At 32.3% G+C, this 17,509-nt stretch overlaps 1 protein-coding gene across 1 annotated transcript in view; it reads left to right on the top strand.

Moving 5' to 3' along the window:
* The window catches only part of LOC100166034 (nephrin-like), a 511,552-nt gene that overhangs the window by 435,553 nt on the left and 58,490 nt on the right, over positions 1-17,509 (top strand). The window contains exon 6 of the mRNA XM_029490057.1: positions 14,247-14,398. Within this exon, the coding sequence (XP_029345917.1) occupies positions 14,247-14,398 (152 nt within the window). The remainder of the gene's footprint in view (positions 1-14,246; positions 14,399-17,509) is intronic.

Here is a 17,509-nt window from a genome sequence, read left to right as displayed (position 1 = left end):
TATAACGGCATAAATAACCGCTTCGGAGCTTAACAAATCGATATGTTCAGCGATGTTCAGTTTTTATTGCTGGTGGCCAGAGGATTCGACATAATATAATTTGGAATTAGGGCTTTTCATCACGATGTAGGTTTTGTCGAGTGTTATAATAACCGACCCGCCGTTATTTCTATAATATATATGTATACGACATATTATATATAAACGTATGGTATGAAGTTATAAGGATAAACTCGCATAATGTCTAACACAGCGGATAACTTTGTTCGTATATTATTTCGTTTAAATAGGAAACAAAATGTACGCCCACGGGCCGGAGTATAATTATTACACTAACGTCGACCTTTTAGTATATTTTACGACGCTCTCCCTACTCGGTTCCGTTCAAAGTCCAAGTGAGATGCTCTTTCATTCGTGAGTATTACGTTAAAAAAAAATAAACGGTCAAATGTGTTTCGGAACATCTAATTACATACCTAAATATTGTACACTACATAGTATGTATTACTTGAGTATTGCAAACTAAACATCAATTTCCTTTTGCCAGTGGAGTACCATATTATAATAAACAAATAACAATCCATACTAACGCCAATGAAACTACAAGGGAGCTGATGTTAAAAATATTTAAAGTAATCATTTTAACTTGAATTGCAACATTTAAAAAAAACACAATACAATAATAAATTATGATTAAAACCACGGTTGTTTAGATTTTATATAAATATAAGATAGATTATTTTCTGAACACTACAAAAAAAAGATTTGAAATATTTAGGTTTTAATTTTAATTTAACACGTCTGTGTGGTATTGCACCAAATTTACCACGCGGTAAATAAATACACAAAATTACACGATTAAATAATTATTTATTTATTTATTATAAGTATGTCATATTTTATATTTTTTTAAACCTCCCTTCGTACAAAATATCATAATATAGTCGACATTTAACCATTGTGATTTTAAAATATGTTCTCATGTGTGTAGTGATCAAAGGAATAATCTTCAAACACTTTACGATTTTAACGTATCAGAAACACACTGTGTAAAAAGCCAAACTAAATAAACGCCATTTGGGTAATTTCAATTTAAATTTCCAATTTAAATATTGCAAAATGGAGTTACAATGTAAAGATAACCTTTGATCCCACCTTTTTGGACGAAGTTCATATTATGTTTTTTCCTCGTTTGTGTGTATTTACGACGTAAGGTTCGTGATAAAATAAAAAAAAAAAACAAAACAACATTAGCAAACTGAATTTTAGAACAAGACCATCGGGGTTCCTCCAAAAACTAATAACAATAATGCACAAAAATAATAATATATTAGAACGATAACGACGGAAAGACCGAATTATAAAATATTTATTAAATTAGTTTGTATTCGTATAAGTTAGGTATAATATGGTCTCGATGGTTCTATACACACACATAAACACCCACACACACAAACACATACACACACACACGCAAACACCCACGCTGAAGTGCAGTGTGTTTACAGCGTTTTGTGTATTTCGATTAAAATTCGGTTTCTTGGAAAACGCTGCCGGTACGTACACGCCTCGAAAGTTTTCTTTAATTTTTTTCCCCCTTTCAACGTCACTGGTATATTAATGTTTGGAAGCGAACATAAATGTTTAACCGGCTACTCTATTAATCAACGAGGACTTCATTGTGGTTTTCCCGGGGAGCTTGTACAAGCTATATTATAATATATTGTATACTTGTATAAGTCTTTTGCATTATCGGAGAATCCACGCTCTATATACCTACTTACCTATATTATTATACAACCTTACTCACTATATACTCATATTATACACGAAGTGCCCCCCCTTTTTATTCCGTTTTCGGCACTTCGACAAACCATTGATCGAACCGCATCGAAGCTCTTGACGCCACTGCAATGTGACCATTGCGCGCCATGTGTGTATTTAGTATATTTCATTAATCTCCTCATGGCTGGAACGACCACTGAGCGAATCACAGTGTTACGGTTCTTTATAAAACTCGTAAATTTAAAATCAGCATGCGTCTTCGATGGTGTTTCGTAACTATATTACAATTATTGCGTATTAACGCAGAATAATACAAAATCGACACTCTATCAGCTGATCGGGCCACTGGATCACTAGGATATGAATTGTTAGACTTTAAAAGTCAAAACCTCTATATCTGTAGTCTTATAGAACGTTGGTCACGTTGGTCACGTATATCACTCTTTTTCACGAAATTATAAACAGGAACCGATCCATTGACTACGGACAGCGACCATTTTCATTTATTCAAAGTGTTTTGTGTATGATGTCAGTTTCATTATTGTATACATTTTAGTATGAATATTATAATATTGTTACTTGACATTTTCTAATAATTTAATAACGTTGATATAAAATATTTAATTGATAACGTATACCACCCCCTCCCCTTCTCTAGTAGATCGGTTTGAGGCTACAGTCAACCGATTTGGCCAAATCACACAGTGTCTAAGGCCAGGTATTACATGTTATTCAGTCAATTTATTTTTATATTATATTTAATAGAACTATTATAGGTTTTATTTTTAAAAAATAAAAATATTCTCAAGCTACTATAACCAGCTTTCTGTAATCACCAGGCTTACGCGGAACGTACAAATAAAATAATTATTTTACCTGCTGTTAAAATGTTTTGAATTGGACCATCATATTTTCGTAATATTTTCGAATGTAAAAAAAATGAAAAGCTTTACGGCTGTTTGTGAAAATTAAATATTAACCACCAATCATTTGTTTTCAATATAACATAAGCTGTACTTTCCATATAGGTAATACTCCTTCAATAATAATGATATTTCTAGCCATGGTCCGACTTCAGTATAGCCAAAAGTTAATAACACTTATCAGCTATAATCTCTCAGTATAATACTATATAGTAAAGTTATAAACTGATAGATATAAGTTTCTGGAGTAGACTATTATACGAGTCGTACAACGACTCGTATATACTAATAGAGTCGTATGAATGAATTGCTCGTTGTCCCCCGGGTTTGATCGGATCGTGTCTTTCTGATTAGCGAAATATCCGATGCAATGAAAATTGGTTATAATAGTATTATTATTATTACAACAACAACAATTCAAAATATTCAGTGAAAATTATATTCATGGCGGGAAATCAATTCGTTTCACCGAAAAAACGTGTAGAGAACAATAATACGCGTTAGTATTTTCATATTGCAAACACAACACCAATAATATATTAACAATGTGCAAGCATTATAATATTTTATTTTTATGAAAACGACAACACGGTTGCGTTCAATTGCTATACACTGGTATTACACAGAAGTTGACATTCCCATCTGTTGAGCAGGTACAATGCGAAACAATGAAAAACGATAAAATGTATGCATTGCATATTATTATTATAACTATACAATAACTTTTTTTTACACGGGAAAAAGCTCATTGTCTCGTGTGTTGTACAGGTGCGCATAACGAAGCGCGTAATTCTAATCGAGTGGAAAAATCACTGCAGTACATATTATATGCGTAGTTTTTATCATATTTTTAGTATTTCTGATATAACGAACTGCAGACAAACGCGAGTCCGGTTGGAATTTTATTTTTTTTTGAAACAGCACACGGTACATGGAATCGCAGATTAACTCGGTAAAAAATAATGACCTAATTACGATCATGACGATTTTATGCCGATGTCCCTCCTCGTAGTTCGCGTACGGCCGGCCAAAGAATAATCGGAATCGGACGCGAGCCACATTCGATAACATAATAATATATTATAAATATCGATCTGAAACAACGTGACAATACGCATAACGTATATAACGCATAATAATATAATATTAAACGCATATAACAAAATAATATAATACGGGCGACGCGTACACCAATACAACGACTATACTGTTGTAGTTGCCATGGCACAGCAGCTAGTGCCACTCGTGCGTGGGCGTGTAAAACGAGAATACTACACAATTGCTGCTGCTGCTTTCCAGCCCCGTCAAGTCGGCCGTCGTCGTCGTGGCAGATTTATGGTGCTCGATTACACCTCTCGCATAGGCCTTCTCTCCCGAAATCCCCGGTCCGAGCGATGCATCCCGGTAATTTACTGCCTCCTCTGTCCCCTACTCACTCCCGAATTCGCCGAGCACCCGTCCGGCAATTGTTTTAACGTTGTTTTGCGTACACTCGCGTGTGTATACATATAGTTAATAGGTGGCGGTGGTGGTGGTGAAAAGACACGCGTCCGGGGCCGTCGTGTCGCCGACAATTTATAGTGGTCGCTGCCGAGTGGCTGACAGAGACGACAACAACAAAACAAACACGCACTCTCCCCCGCCCCCCCTCCCGGTCGGTGCAGGGCGTGCGGCAAGAATGTGCTAAAACTTTTTTCCCAGCTTAAAAAAAATAAAACTGCCGTGAATAGCAAATGGAACGGCCTTTCCGATAGTTTTGTCTGTAGTATAAGTGACGGTGAGAGAATACAATTTCAAGAAGTCGGAGACCCGAAGGACATAATATTATTATGCCGTCGTCCCGACCGCGGACGACAGTCGTGTAGTTTCCGTCGCGGTCGAGTTTTTTTTTGATTTTCAACATCGTAAATCAATAATCAGTCAATCTATCTGATGCATTTGGCAAAGTTTCAGCTGGATCTCAAATTATCGAATCGCATGCGCCTTCTCGTTGTCGTATTAATATTATCTGCGGTGGTCCATAATTTTTATTTTAACGTCGCACGGTCGGGCTGTCACGATAAACATTATTAAATTGCCGAATCGTTAATATTTACTCGTCCACATTGGTTGTGTTTAATGCCAAAGTTACCTAAATTCAATCAAATTTCAACCATACAACACACAAACAATATTAATCCAAACCTTAAAATATATTGAAATTAGTAAAGCCAAATAATTGATTTTGTCTTTATATGTTTATTGGTGCATGTTCTATAATATAATGCACAGATAATTCAAAACCATTCATCTATATTTACGTTCCCAGTTATATGTGTTCTACTGTGGCTTAATATTAATTTGTCGTAAAATACTTCACTTGGCAGGTATAAACTATCACAAATCGTTAAAGAAATAAGCGATTCACTATGGTTATAGTTTTGTCCAATAATAAATCCAGGTGGAAAACTATATGTTCTGAAAAAATAGAAATGAAACAAAACTTTCATGTTTCTAGTATGTTTAATAATTTCTTATATACGATATATAACAGCTCATTTTATTTATATATTAAATGATTTTCATGTATCTCTATTCGTAATTAAACATATTTTATAATATGAAAATATCATAAGACTTCGACAAACCATAGTTTTAAATTGTTATAATGTTATTAAAATAAATAATATTTTCGGATAAAAACATAACGTGTTAAACCATACCGTTGCTATAATTAAAGCATAACATTATTTAGTTTGTATCTAAATAAATTCTGAACTGTCTGGTGTGAACCGCAGACAAACATGATAACATCACCAGAAAGACGAGCATTTCACTACCGTAATATTGTGTCTGTATTGTGTAAGGAGTTAATTTCATTTATAATCCTTTACATAATTTAAAAAAATATTACGTTTATACAAAATATCAAAAAGTTTTATAAAATTATTTGAATACTGCCATTGATACAAACATATAAATCAATAATATAGAATATAATATATAAAAAAAATATATTGTATATTTTTAAATTCAAATATACTCAAAACAATTGTATTGTCAATTTGACAAGATTTTGGTCGCAAAAAAAAAAATATTTAAAAATATCACATAATAATATTATAATTACAGAATTATTTATCGTACAATCACACTTCATTTTACAACTTATCAATACCCTCCAATGGTAGGTGGAAATAATTGTATAGAAATGCTAAAATAAAAAAAATGACCTAATTTAGGACATGAATATTTAATACTATAAAGCCCTCTATTATAGAATCAAATTTCATAACTGTACGATAATATTATTATAGACTTCCATCTTGCTCGATATTAATTTATACTAACGTTAAACGGCAATAATTTCACCATATTCGCGACAGAATTTATGTGCTCTACCGGTGTCTAAAACTGTTGGGGTTGGATGCAAGAGCAAAGATGGTTATTTGAAGATCAAAATTTAGTGTTAAGTCCCGAGGGCACCCCGGTGGGGAAGGGGAGTCGGATACGGTCGAGAGACGACGCCAAAAGATAGGGAGCGTGGGCTCGTTTGATTTACCTTCTTCGCCGCCACCACTGGTATTCCACGACCTTATAAGCTATTATGATTATTATGATTATTATTATTATTATTAATAATATTATTGCCTATATATTTTGATATAATAATAACGGAAGTGGTTGCATCTTTATAAAGTTTTCCAGAATAATTATTCGCTTGAAAATAAATAATAATATTTTATAAGTAGACCAGCATTCATGGAAAAAATTACAACTTTCATCTATAAAAAAAAATACAACTACCTACTGAAACCAATCGCATTGACAAACTAATCGGTCATAGATGGAATGTTTCGTCAACTCATACAATTTTTGTGAGTATAAATCGAGTTCACATTTTATATAAAAAAAAAACCAATAACCCAACGTGGCGGTGAGAGATAAATCACCTTCGGAATAAGACAATTATTTACAGAAATGTATAATACTATATTATATTTATATATTATGTTATTAAGCGGAAATCAACGAAACGTTTAAATGGTTTGGTTAAAACAATGAGCAAATTGTACTTATACGTATAATATCACGATAATAACATGAACTGCTTAGTTTGAGCTTCACAACTTAACCGCATACAACACTTTCCGCCTCACCCGTAGAAGGTCCTTTCCATTACTAAAGGGATAAATGCCAACAAATCGCATTAACGAATGGTAAAATCAAAAGTATAAGCATTTATTCCATGCCCAAAACTCTAATAAATTATAATAATATATTGACTATACCCACATAAATACACGTATTCGCTACCTAAAAATGTCACAATGCCTATAACAACATTAGTGCTAAAACGTTACACTTTCAGGTTTTAATATCTTCAAGTGAATAAATTATATGTTATTTTCATCTAATCTTGTGAAACCTAATTCAAATCTACTTTTTATTAATTTTGTGTCACGAGTTAAGAAATGTTTGCCCAGTGCCCACCCATCTTAATTATTGAAAGTGCAGGCGTAACGTGTCGAGTTTGGCACGCGCAATTGTATTTTTCCCCTTTTTTCTTTAATGTGATTTCGAACCGTGACTATTCAGATCGGTGTAGATTACTCGGTTTCACGAATTGATCGTGTTTTTTTTTTTAATTTCTCCACCCCCGAAAACTGCTGAAAATGTATTTTAACGTATCCAACGCTCTCTCTCTCTCTCTCTCTCTCTCTCTCTCTCTCTCTCTCTCTTCATTTTCCTCTTTTTATAGTTTTCATATATACATTATATATTATCCATCCATCTCCAGCCGAATAGAACAATTGATTTTATCGGCTCTCTTCTTGTCAAAACGATTCGTCTGTCGTAAATCGGTCGATAAAAACGCACCGCGTGTCACCCGCCGTTCAACCCACTACTAGCAGTACCGGCACCAAACCAACATCCCTCCCGACGTCCAACCCAGTTGTAGCGGTAGCGTCGTAATGATAGTCGGCGGTGGTGACGGTTGAATGGTTACCACCCGTTTTCGGGAAAAAGCCACGTATAAAATTTAATTGCGTTCCGGATTACCCCTTTTATAATATTGTGTATATAACACGAGCAACAATAAAGCGATTCTGGTTTAATTGATCGTGTGTAGGGAGCGGTGGAAGAAATCGCAAGTTTAGCGGTGAAAGACCAGTGACTGCTGCTGCTGGCTGGTGTAGACGAGCAACAAAGTCTGACGCCAGCCACTCCAGTTCTATGGTCGGGTCCTATCAGTTACGTGTTTGCCGACGGAGGGAGTTTTCAGGATTATTTATCTCCTTGCCATTCATCCCCGCCACAGCCGACCAAACATGCTTTATGCATCAGTCCTCGATTATATTATCAGTCACAAATACGTATCGATATTATAAAATACCATCGTATTTCGTCAGTACAATAAGTTGAACACTTAAATAAATCATATTGTGATACCATACCTATACTATGAGTTTTTATTTATTTTAACTATATTGTGCTAAGGAGAACTTCTATGTTTGATTATTTTTCAGTATTTAGAAAAATTGAAAATAATAATATTAACGGTATTGATCTGCGAACACACATCAATTTGTATTTATAATAATTAACATTTTAAAAGTTGCACATAACACGATGCTAATGAATTGAACTCCGTTATCACCAGAGGTCATAATAACTTTTGAGTAATATGCATCAAGGGAGATCCTGTTGTAAGTGGTTCAATTACTATTATAATATTTCGCATGGATAGACTACAGTATTATTATAATAACATTATTATTGTTTACCGAATGTTTTGACGTCAATGCTACGAAATTGCATACACGATGCGCCGTTTTAGAATTAAAACACTTTAAATAATTTTTTTATAATGACGTTATGTCACTATGTCAGTTGATGAAATATATTGTGATGTTGTGTTTAAAATGTTCAGTCGGCGGTGATAGTATAACAAGGTCGTTCCGGGGGTTTGTTTTATTATTATTATTATTATTATTATTTTTTTTTTTTTTTTGATGACAGTGCCAAAATAATAATTTATACTGGGTCGACAACGCGCGTCTATTAGCAATGTCGGCGCTCGTCCGTGATGTCTCGTTTAGGGTTTTACTCTACAAATTACATTTTTTCCCATATGCTTCTGAATTAACCAGAAAATCTATGAAAGTATATGCATAATATTACTACAACGTTGTATAGATATGCATCTGATTATTCTAAAACCTTCATAATATTGACTATGATAACATATAATATATTTGCACGTCTTGACTCTTTAATGTTTTATTTTTATCTTTGGGAAATTGTGGAGAAATTTTATTTTTCACGCAAACTTTAATAAATTAGAAGATTTTAAGGGTTTATTTTTAATTGTTTTCAACACATTATAGTATACAATATACGCGTACTATCATTTCCGAACGAAGTAGTTTCTGTTCACGAAATTTAATTGTAATTTATAACAATGTAATTATGTCAGTTTTTTCTATCCGAACAATTTTGAATAAACGATACTTTTTGGTACTATTATATAATTAAAAATATTGTGCGCCCAAATATGTAGACCTTTGTTGCTTCAGTTAAATTTAATTGAATCATATGGCTAGACAATAGCTGATAATGACAATCGTTCTAGTGAAATAATATAAATATCTCGTGTTGTATGCGTTAAAAAAAAATAATAATAAAATCACAATGGTGAAAACTTTGTGTAACTTAGGTTAATTTTCAACGAATTATAATTTGAAAATAATTTTTTCTCATTTCTATTGACTAAATTAAAATTCTTAAATTTTTATCTATAAACTATATTAAAATATAACATTGTTGTAGTTTTGGTATTTGAATTTTTATGTTGATATTGTTTTCTGTAGTGCTCCATAAGCTCCATTATATTGTGTATGTTAATCACTATAAAGGGTATTATTGAAATTTATCGTCATTGAATTGAAAATTATTTTAAAAGTCTTCTAAAATAAAATACTCGCAACTGAAACATTTATACAAGCTTATGAGTACCCAGTGCATTCAAACCAATAACTAGTTCATGTGAAATATTGATTTCTATGTGTATTTTAACAGTGGTAATACAAACATATATTTTCGTTTCATAATAATTGCTTACCATATTTTCATCTTAACCATAATTATATAAGTAGTGAAAATGCTATGAGGTTGCTAGATAGTTTTCCCATACATAAATAATTTCAGTAAAATTTGTATGCTGCGTTTATTTGGTCGGTCTTATAAATGTTGTTATTGATGCATTTCTTTGCTATAATATTTTTGCTTAAAAATCAAATTCAATTGTATAAAGTTATACGGTTACGCAGTTGTTGTTGTTATTATTATCTAACTACCTACTTAAATTGTATGGAAAATTGTTTATGAATCGTATGCATTATGTCTGACACACTGTGCTTGAATAATACAATAATTATGCGTATTACCTAAGTACATTTTTTTTATTTTTTGTTTTCTCGGAAGTATTTCATTCCTTTTCTCTCGCTAAAAGCACAAATATTATCACGATTAATAATAAATGTTTATGGTACGGTGAAAACGTAAATAATTAAAATGGCATTATTTAAATTTGTTCCGGGGAAAAAAAACTCGGTTCTCCTAGGCCTTCGGAGGATTAAATTAATTCGTTATCCACGGTCGCGTCGAGTTTAGCGTAAAGCGATGCCTATATAGGAACCAAGGCGAGTTAAAAACAATAAAAAAATGTACGTGTAGGTAAACCCGTGCAGGGATGTCTAATGTCAGATGCAGTGTGATGGGATGCTGGTCGGTGAGCGTAGAGTAGATCACACCGGTCGGGTCGGTTGGAATTATAGCGATCGAGGAGAGCCGGTAGACAAACCATAAAAGTTTACCTACCCTTAAAAGTGCGCGCGCGAAAAGTTTTTCACTTTTGAAAGGCTATTAGTTATGTGCGGCTCGCTTCGAGAATGATTTCTCCGTACCTATATAAATATATATGTGTGTGTGTGTGTGTGGAGGCAAAAGCGCTGGAGATAAATACGAAAGATAATAGGTAGGAAAAAAAACACACTATAATATCTTTAATGAGGTATTACGTGTTTGGTGCGCAGGCCGATTAAAAACTTGGAGGGATGAACGAATGAACGTACCGCGTTAGGGCGGTGGGAAGGGTATGATGGTCACGGGAGATAACGATGGAGAAAAATGAAACGGAAGTATATTCAATTACCCTGTATATATATAAGCCACTCATTTCAGCCCCGCGGTGAAATTTCTGTTTTTATTTATAGTCCTTCCATCGTTGTTCGTTTCGGGACGACACGACGGGTACTACTGCCCTCGGCTAATAATAATGCAACCGGAAATTAATATTTTTTAATTTGGTCTATTGCAGTATAATGCGAAGTGCGTGAAATATAAATCACTGTTTAGTTTTCATTATAATTTTGAGATTTTTTTTTTTTTTAATTTGTTTTTTTTTTTATGAGATCTGTATAAAAATCATCTTTTGACGTTCGAAATAAAGAAGAAAGAACTTCGTCGTTCTGTAGTCAGAATTCTGAATGCCTCTGAGCGTGTACTTGCCGACAATAATAATTTACCGGTTGTTTTAATATAGTCGACAATAACAATTCGACACGAATGTACATTTTTCAATTTCTATTTTTCCCGACCGCCAAACCGCAGTGCCATATATTACTTTATTATAATATATATATAGTACATTGCAGCTATCCTATATTATTGTACCGTGCGATAAATGATAATGTCGAGTGATTTCGCAAATCCCACTATAATAACGGCAATTTGTCCGTTCAAATATATCCAACCACTCGATCAGTTAAATTCGATCGGTGCGTATATACATGGTGGTGCCTACTTATTCGTACCTCCCTGTAAACAGAAGCACGAAATTCTTATTTATTAGACGCCACATATTTTACGGACAGTCGGGATCCTTTTAAGTCTGGGAATTTTTATTTACTCAGAGGCCAATATTTTTAGGAGTTAATAATACCTATCACGGATATTATAATCCTACGTTTGGACGTTAAATCATAGTAAGTTACGATACGTTTTCCGAGCACTTAAGTGATTTGAAACAATTTTTTTCCGTCTGAGAGCGAAAAACTTTTTTTTTTACGACTTCCAAAGATTTATTGCTCGACCACAATGATATGTTCACGTTCATATATTTCAAAGAGTACATTATATACATTAATATATATATATATATGGATATACAATATATAATATATATATACATTATGATTTACAATATTGGAACGAATAAATCTTATTACGCGTGTAATGCGTTAAGATAGAGAATTTTTATATCCGTCGTGTGTTATGTGAAAATTAACAACATTACTTTAACAATTCACTATTGTATATTATTAATAATAGACATATTGTTAATTTTTGCATTTTTCAATAGCGTTTTTGATGGTTTTTTTTTTTATAAATCAAATCTCGTATTTATTACTATATAGGCCTATTTGAGTTGCTGCACAAATACCAATTAATGTCGATACCATAAAAACACGACTATTATTATTATGATTTAAAAGGAATTCAACGCAACATGCAAATGAAATGCGTTCGTCGAATGTATAATAATAATAATATGCATAGAGATATTGTTTCGATCGATCATAATATTATACACACTCGTCTATATGAGGTAATACTTTTTTCCCAGAATCGTCTGCATTATGAGTTTCCGTACTCTAATCCAAATTATCGTATTTTGCATAACGTATAATGGACCGTTGTTACATTTTACACCTTTATCTATTATTATTGTTATTATTATTATTTTTTTTTTTTTTTGATCGAAATACACCAACGTGTAATCCATCAAAGTTATGCGATTTACAACAATAAACGTCATTTACATTTTTTTAATTTTAGCCGTCCACTATTGCTAATATACCACTCGTACAAACTTGATATATTATATTGTATAAAAGTTTGCGATTGTTTTCGGTTTACCTATTGCCACATGTCAACGCAACGATCGGTAATGTCTTGCTGAAAACGGTCGTCTTAAAAACATCAGTGAAAAAAATCGGCGAAAAGTTTGGTAATTTATGAAACGGACCTCCGTCAAATCCGTAGAGTCATTATCGGGCGATAAGTGCGACGATGATAACGACGTGTCGTCGGTGCGCTCGATCGTTCGCCGACTGGTATCAATGATAATAATAATAATAATAATAATAATATGACCACCGTTTTACCGGACTTACCGTGAATCCCGAGACGGAACTCTCGCCGGGTGCAGAGGGGGGGGGGGGGGGGGGGGTGAACTTTTATGGTTACGTCAGCGCTCGTGCAGAGTGCGTCCCCGGTGTAGTTTATGCTTGTATATGTATATTTTATGGGTTCGCGCGGTTCAGTTTAGGGTGGAAATTCCATCGCGATTTAGCGCATTTGGTGAATTTACCGCCGCCATTCATATACGGACGCCGACTGAATATTATTCTCGCTGAATTGATTTCTATATTATTTTGCTGCGGTTGCGTTGTGCCCCGTCACGGCCGACCGTTTCTCGCCGAACGGGAGCAGGAAAAAAAAAGAAGAAACGGAACGAAATGATAATGGCGACCGCGCAACGGTATAATCTTTATAGTGATATGGAAATGCTTCGTTTATCGACGTCGTCGCCTATGAATTGTAATGCGGCGTTATTGTCGTCGACATTTTTACGGTTATATTCCGTTTGCGCGCCAATGACGTGCCGGTATAATGATCGCGGGTTTATTCATTTTTAGTTTCCATTCTACGCCGTCGACGCTTATCCCAGAACAGTTGCGGGATATATGACAAACGCTATAATATGACCTCCACGAATAATACAATAATATCGCAATGATTATTCCGGGAAAACGGAAAAAGAAAATCACCGAGTATAGGTTGTAATTTGTATTGTAATATTGTTATAATTGGACGAGTAAAACGCGCAATACTTAAATATAATAATGTTATGACATACCATAAAAGGAAATGGTTACTCAATAGAATGCATTCTATTTCTGTTTAGTTCAAGTTTTTAAGTTCAATATCATGTAAAACAATTTTAAATTATCAAAAAAAAAAACGAATTATCGATATAGCATACATTGCAGGTTGAATATAAACTTCACTGTATGGTTCTTTCTTATATATAAAAATATGAAATTATAATAATATTTAACACGGCATTTTCGAAGTGTGACCTTCGCTAAAGGATTTTTCCCACAAAATAAGCAAAAAAAATATATTATACAATATAATTATTTGTATTTTTCTTATTTTTATTCGCCTGTTGTAGGTATTTCTTTCACACAATTGCTTTTAAGCAAAATCTACAGAAACATTTAAAGATACAATCCAATGTTTTTACAAACCTTATGATTTACCAATTATGCAGTGAAAATGTTTTGTTTCCACAAAATTTTACACACAAGTATTCACATTTATATAGTTGTACCACACCAATACAATTACAATCAACAATAGATTTTGAAATTAAAAACAATGCATTTTTTTAATAAATGCTCATTTTTTTTTTGTCTCTTGTTGCAGTTCGACCATTATCGATTAAATTGGTTGGTGAAAATCGTCCACTATCTGCAGACTCACCTGTCAATGTCAGTTGCCGAGTTACAGGGGCCAAACCACCGCCAATCATCACCTGGTGGAAAGATGCCACCCAAATGACAGATGCCAAACAAATAGTGAGTTATCACAACGTTATTATTTCAGTAATCGGATTTAATGAAAAAACGGAGTTGGTACATTTAAAAAAACATATTACAATATATTATTATTTATTATCTAAAAATGTACAAACAACTAATATAATCCATTCACCGTCGATAAACTACCTTCAGCTGTAAATTTAGTTTAATTTTTAAAATTATATTTGATTTCCGATAAATAACTAGGTACCATGAAATGCATAATTCAAAATGTATGAAACACATCTTAGAAGTTTTAGTAACATACAGTATAGCTGTATAAAATATAAGAAAAACTTTTAGAATTTGTAAAGTGGATTTAACATCAAAATTAGTTCGTAACCTTTGGAGTTTTTTTTTTTTGAACCATGAAAGTGGTTTGATTTATTCTTCTTCAAAACGTAAATATGCCAATTATACAATGATATTTATTTTTTTATTATTTATATTATTTTGGTAATATTAAAATGTGCATATTATGTTTATTATAATTATTACATAATCGAGATTCACGTGGATGGATAATAATTAACAAACATACTACCTATTTTGTGGTAAATATTTCAATGAGGATTTCAGTTTCTTTAAAAAAAGTTTCTACACATCATATTTTCATCTGATATATTTTGGAGAACGCCATAATTTGCATTATGACGATACTTTTTAATATAATACAAATAGTGAGAAAAAAAATCAGTTGAGACGTCATACCTAGCAGGTTTATTTTTTTTCTCTCGTTCATTTTTCACCGAGCAAATGGCTATGTTTTAGTAATATGATGACCTCGGATTAGGACAAAGAATTGAACAAATCCCCACTAACGAGGTGCTACTTCAAACACCCCTCTTCCTAAGTGTCTGCTGTCTACACATTTATCGAACTGGGCGATTAAGGTACCTTGCTTTTTTTTCCTTCAAACATATTCCACGTTTATTCATAAGTTCAAACAGTAAAATAAATATTACATTATTATTTCAACATGTTTTTTTTTCTTTTTCCGTTATAAATACGTCATAATGTTTAACTTGTATTATTTTCCATATTAAGTTTTGTGTAATAATTAAACATGCTAACAAGCTAACTGTTATTATTTATATATTATATTGGATATATATATATATATATATATATTCATCTCAATTTAATAACTATATTGTTACAAGTACAAAATAAAATTAATGTTGTCATTAATGATAATATTATGTATACTATTTCAGTCATATAATTAATATTATAGTATAGTGGTGAAGTTTTAAAATTTGTGTTCAGTTAACAAACGCATAGGGTTTATTCACTACTTAATTATTTGAGAAAAATATTTTAAATTATTAAATTTTTTTTATAATATGCAATTTAGAATCTGTATCCCTGGGGCATAATAAGCAAAGTGATATAGGTAGGTAAAAAAATATACAAATTATTAAACAGTTTACAATAAATTATACACAGCATATGAATAATATGAGGAAAGGACATTTTCATAAATTTGATTTTAAAACACGCTTCAGCTATTTGTTGTTATGGTTGGATTAGTTTACATATATTTTATTCGGATTTTTGTCTCTTTAATTTTTTTTTTGTCATATTATATCGACACTTTGTATTAGATTTTTTTCCGGTATTAAAATCATCTGTGATTATTTATCATCATAAAGACATTCGCAAGTAGGAACTAAAACTGAAACGTATAAATGTCTGTGGAGCATAACATGCGTGGTCATAACATCACGTTGAAAACTTTGTCTTTCTAGTTTCGATTTAACTCGCCCAAAACCATCGTTAACAGTAGAGTTACTCTCAACACAGTAAACCCCAACACACACACATATTATATATATACATTGCCTTTTGTTTTTTTGTCTCTATATATACATCCGATCACGACGTAAATTACGTTAAATCTTCTGGCTGTCCGGCATCGAAAGCCTCCTCGTACCGCCCCATGATGTTATATATTATCCCTCGTTTTGATGGTCTATGGCTATAATAAAATATATATTATTTTGGTATTGCGGAAGGAGCCTTTGGAAATTTGTAAAAGTACACTAACCTCGGTTGCGTAGTCGACTCACTAATAATATATATATTTATTATATATACAATGGTATCGTCGACAAAATGATTCATTTTATGTATTTAATGCAGAATAACAAATTTTTTAAACCACCATCGACGATTTTATCAATAAATAATATCATAGTGTTGATTTTTGCGTAATCAGTTTTGGATTTTGAAGTTCAACGCAATCAACGAAGATGAGCGTCTTAAACGGTCATCAAATACTTTTACACTGACTACTATTATATTATCCATATTATATATTAAACTGATAATCAGTTTCGCTAAATACACTGAAATGAACTACTCCACTAAATAATGGACAGTTATTTTGTAAGATCCCGTTTTATTACCAGCATCGAATCATTTCGATTAATGATCCTGTGAAGTATAATATGATTTCTATTGAGTACTATTGATAATTCTAAACAACCATAGATTATAGCTTGTAATGTTTATTCTTCTTAGAATATTTATATATTATGATTTCAAGATACTCAATAATAAATAATAATCTTCAATTCTGGCATTTGAAAAAACCTTTCAATCAGTTCAATAATTATTATTTATGTAAGATATCATTTTTGTTTCATCTTAAATCTTTAAAGAGGGTTTATTAAACTTTTTGAGTACCCAAAATTATTTCTCGAAAAATATAAACATTATTGGATAGACAGTAGCGTTCTGGATTCCCCACTGAATTCAATATTGAATAAAAAAAAAAAATAGTGAATAAATTATGAATTGAATTCGTTAAGTTTATTACGTTCATAATGTGCCTCAATCGCACCTATAATATATTATTATACAGTAATATTATTATAATTTTTTCTCGAATCGTATTCGAAAGCTGGTAATAATAACGCTTTCCATTTCGTCAAAGTTTTATCTTTTCTGTTTGTACAAATACGCGCAAAGGGTTTGGTTATTCAGAGTCAAGAAAATGCGCCGAGAAAAATGACGATATGAAAGGAACATGAAATGGGGTGAGAACGTTTCGAAAATTAAATTTAAACGTCCACTTTCTGAAGAATGTGTGTTGTTAAAACT

Source organism: Acyrthosiphon pisum, chromosome X, assembly GCF_005508785.2.
Source record: "Acyrthosiphon pisum isolate AL4f chromosome X, pea_aphid_22Mar2018_4r6ur, whole genome shotgun sequence".
Classification (NCBI taxonomy): domain Eukaryota; kingdom Metazoa; phylum Arthropoda; class Insecta; order Hemiptera; family Aphididae; genus Acyrthosiphon; species Acyrthosiphon pisum.
The sequence above is the reverse complement of the archived record's forward strand: the minus strand, read 5'-3'. Positions and strand labels throughout refer to the sequence as shown.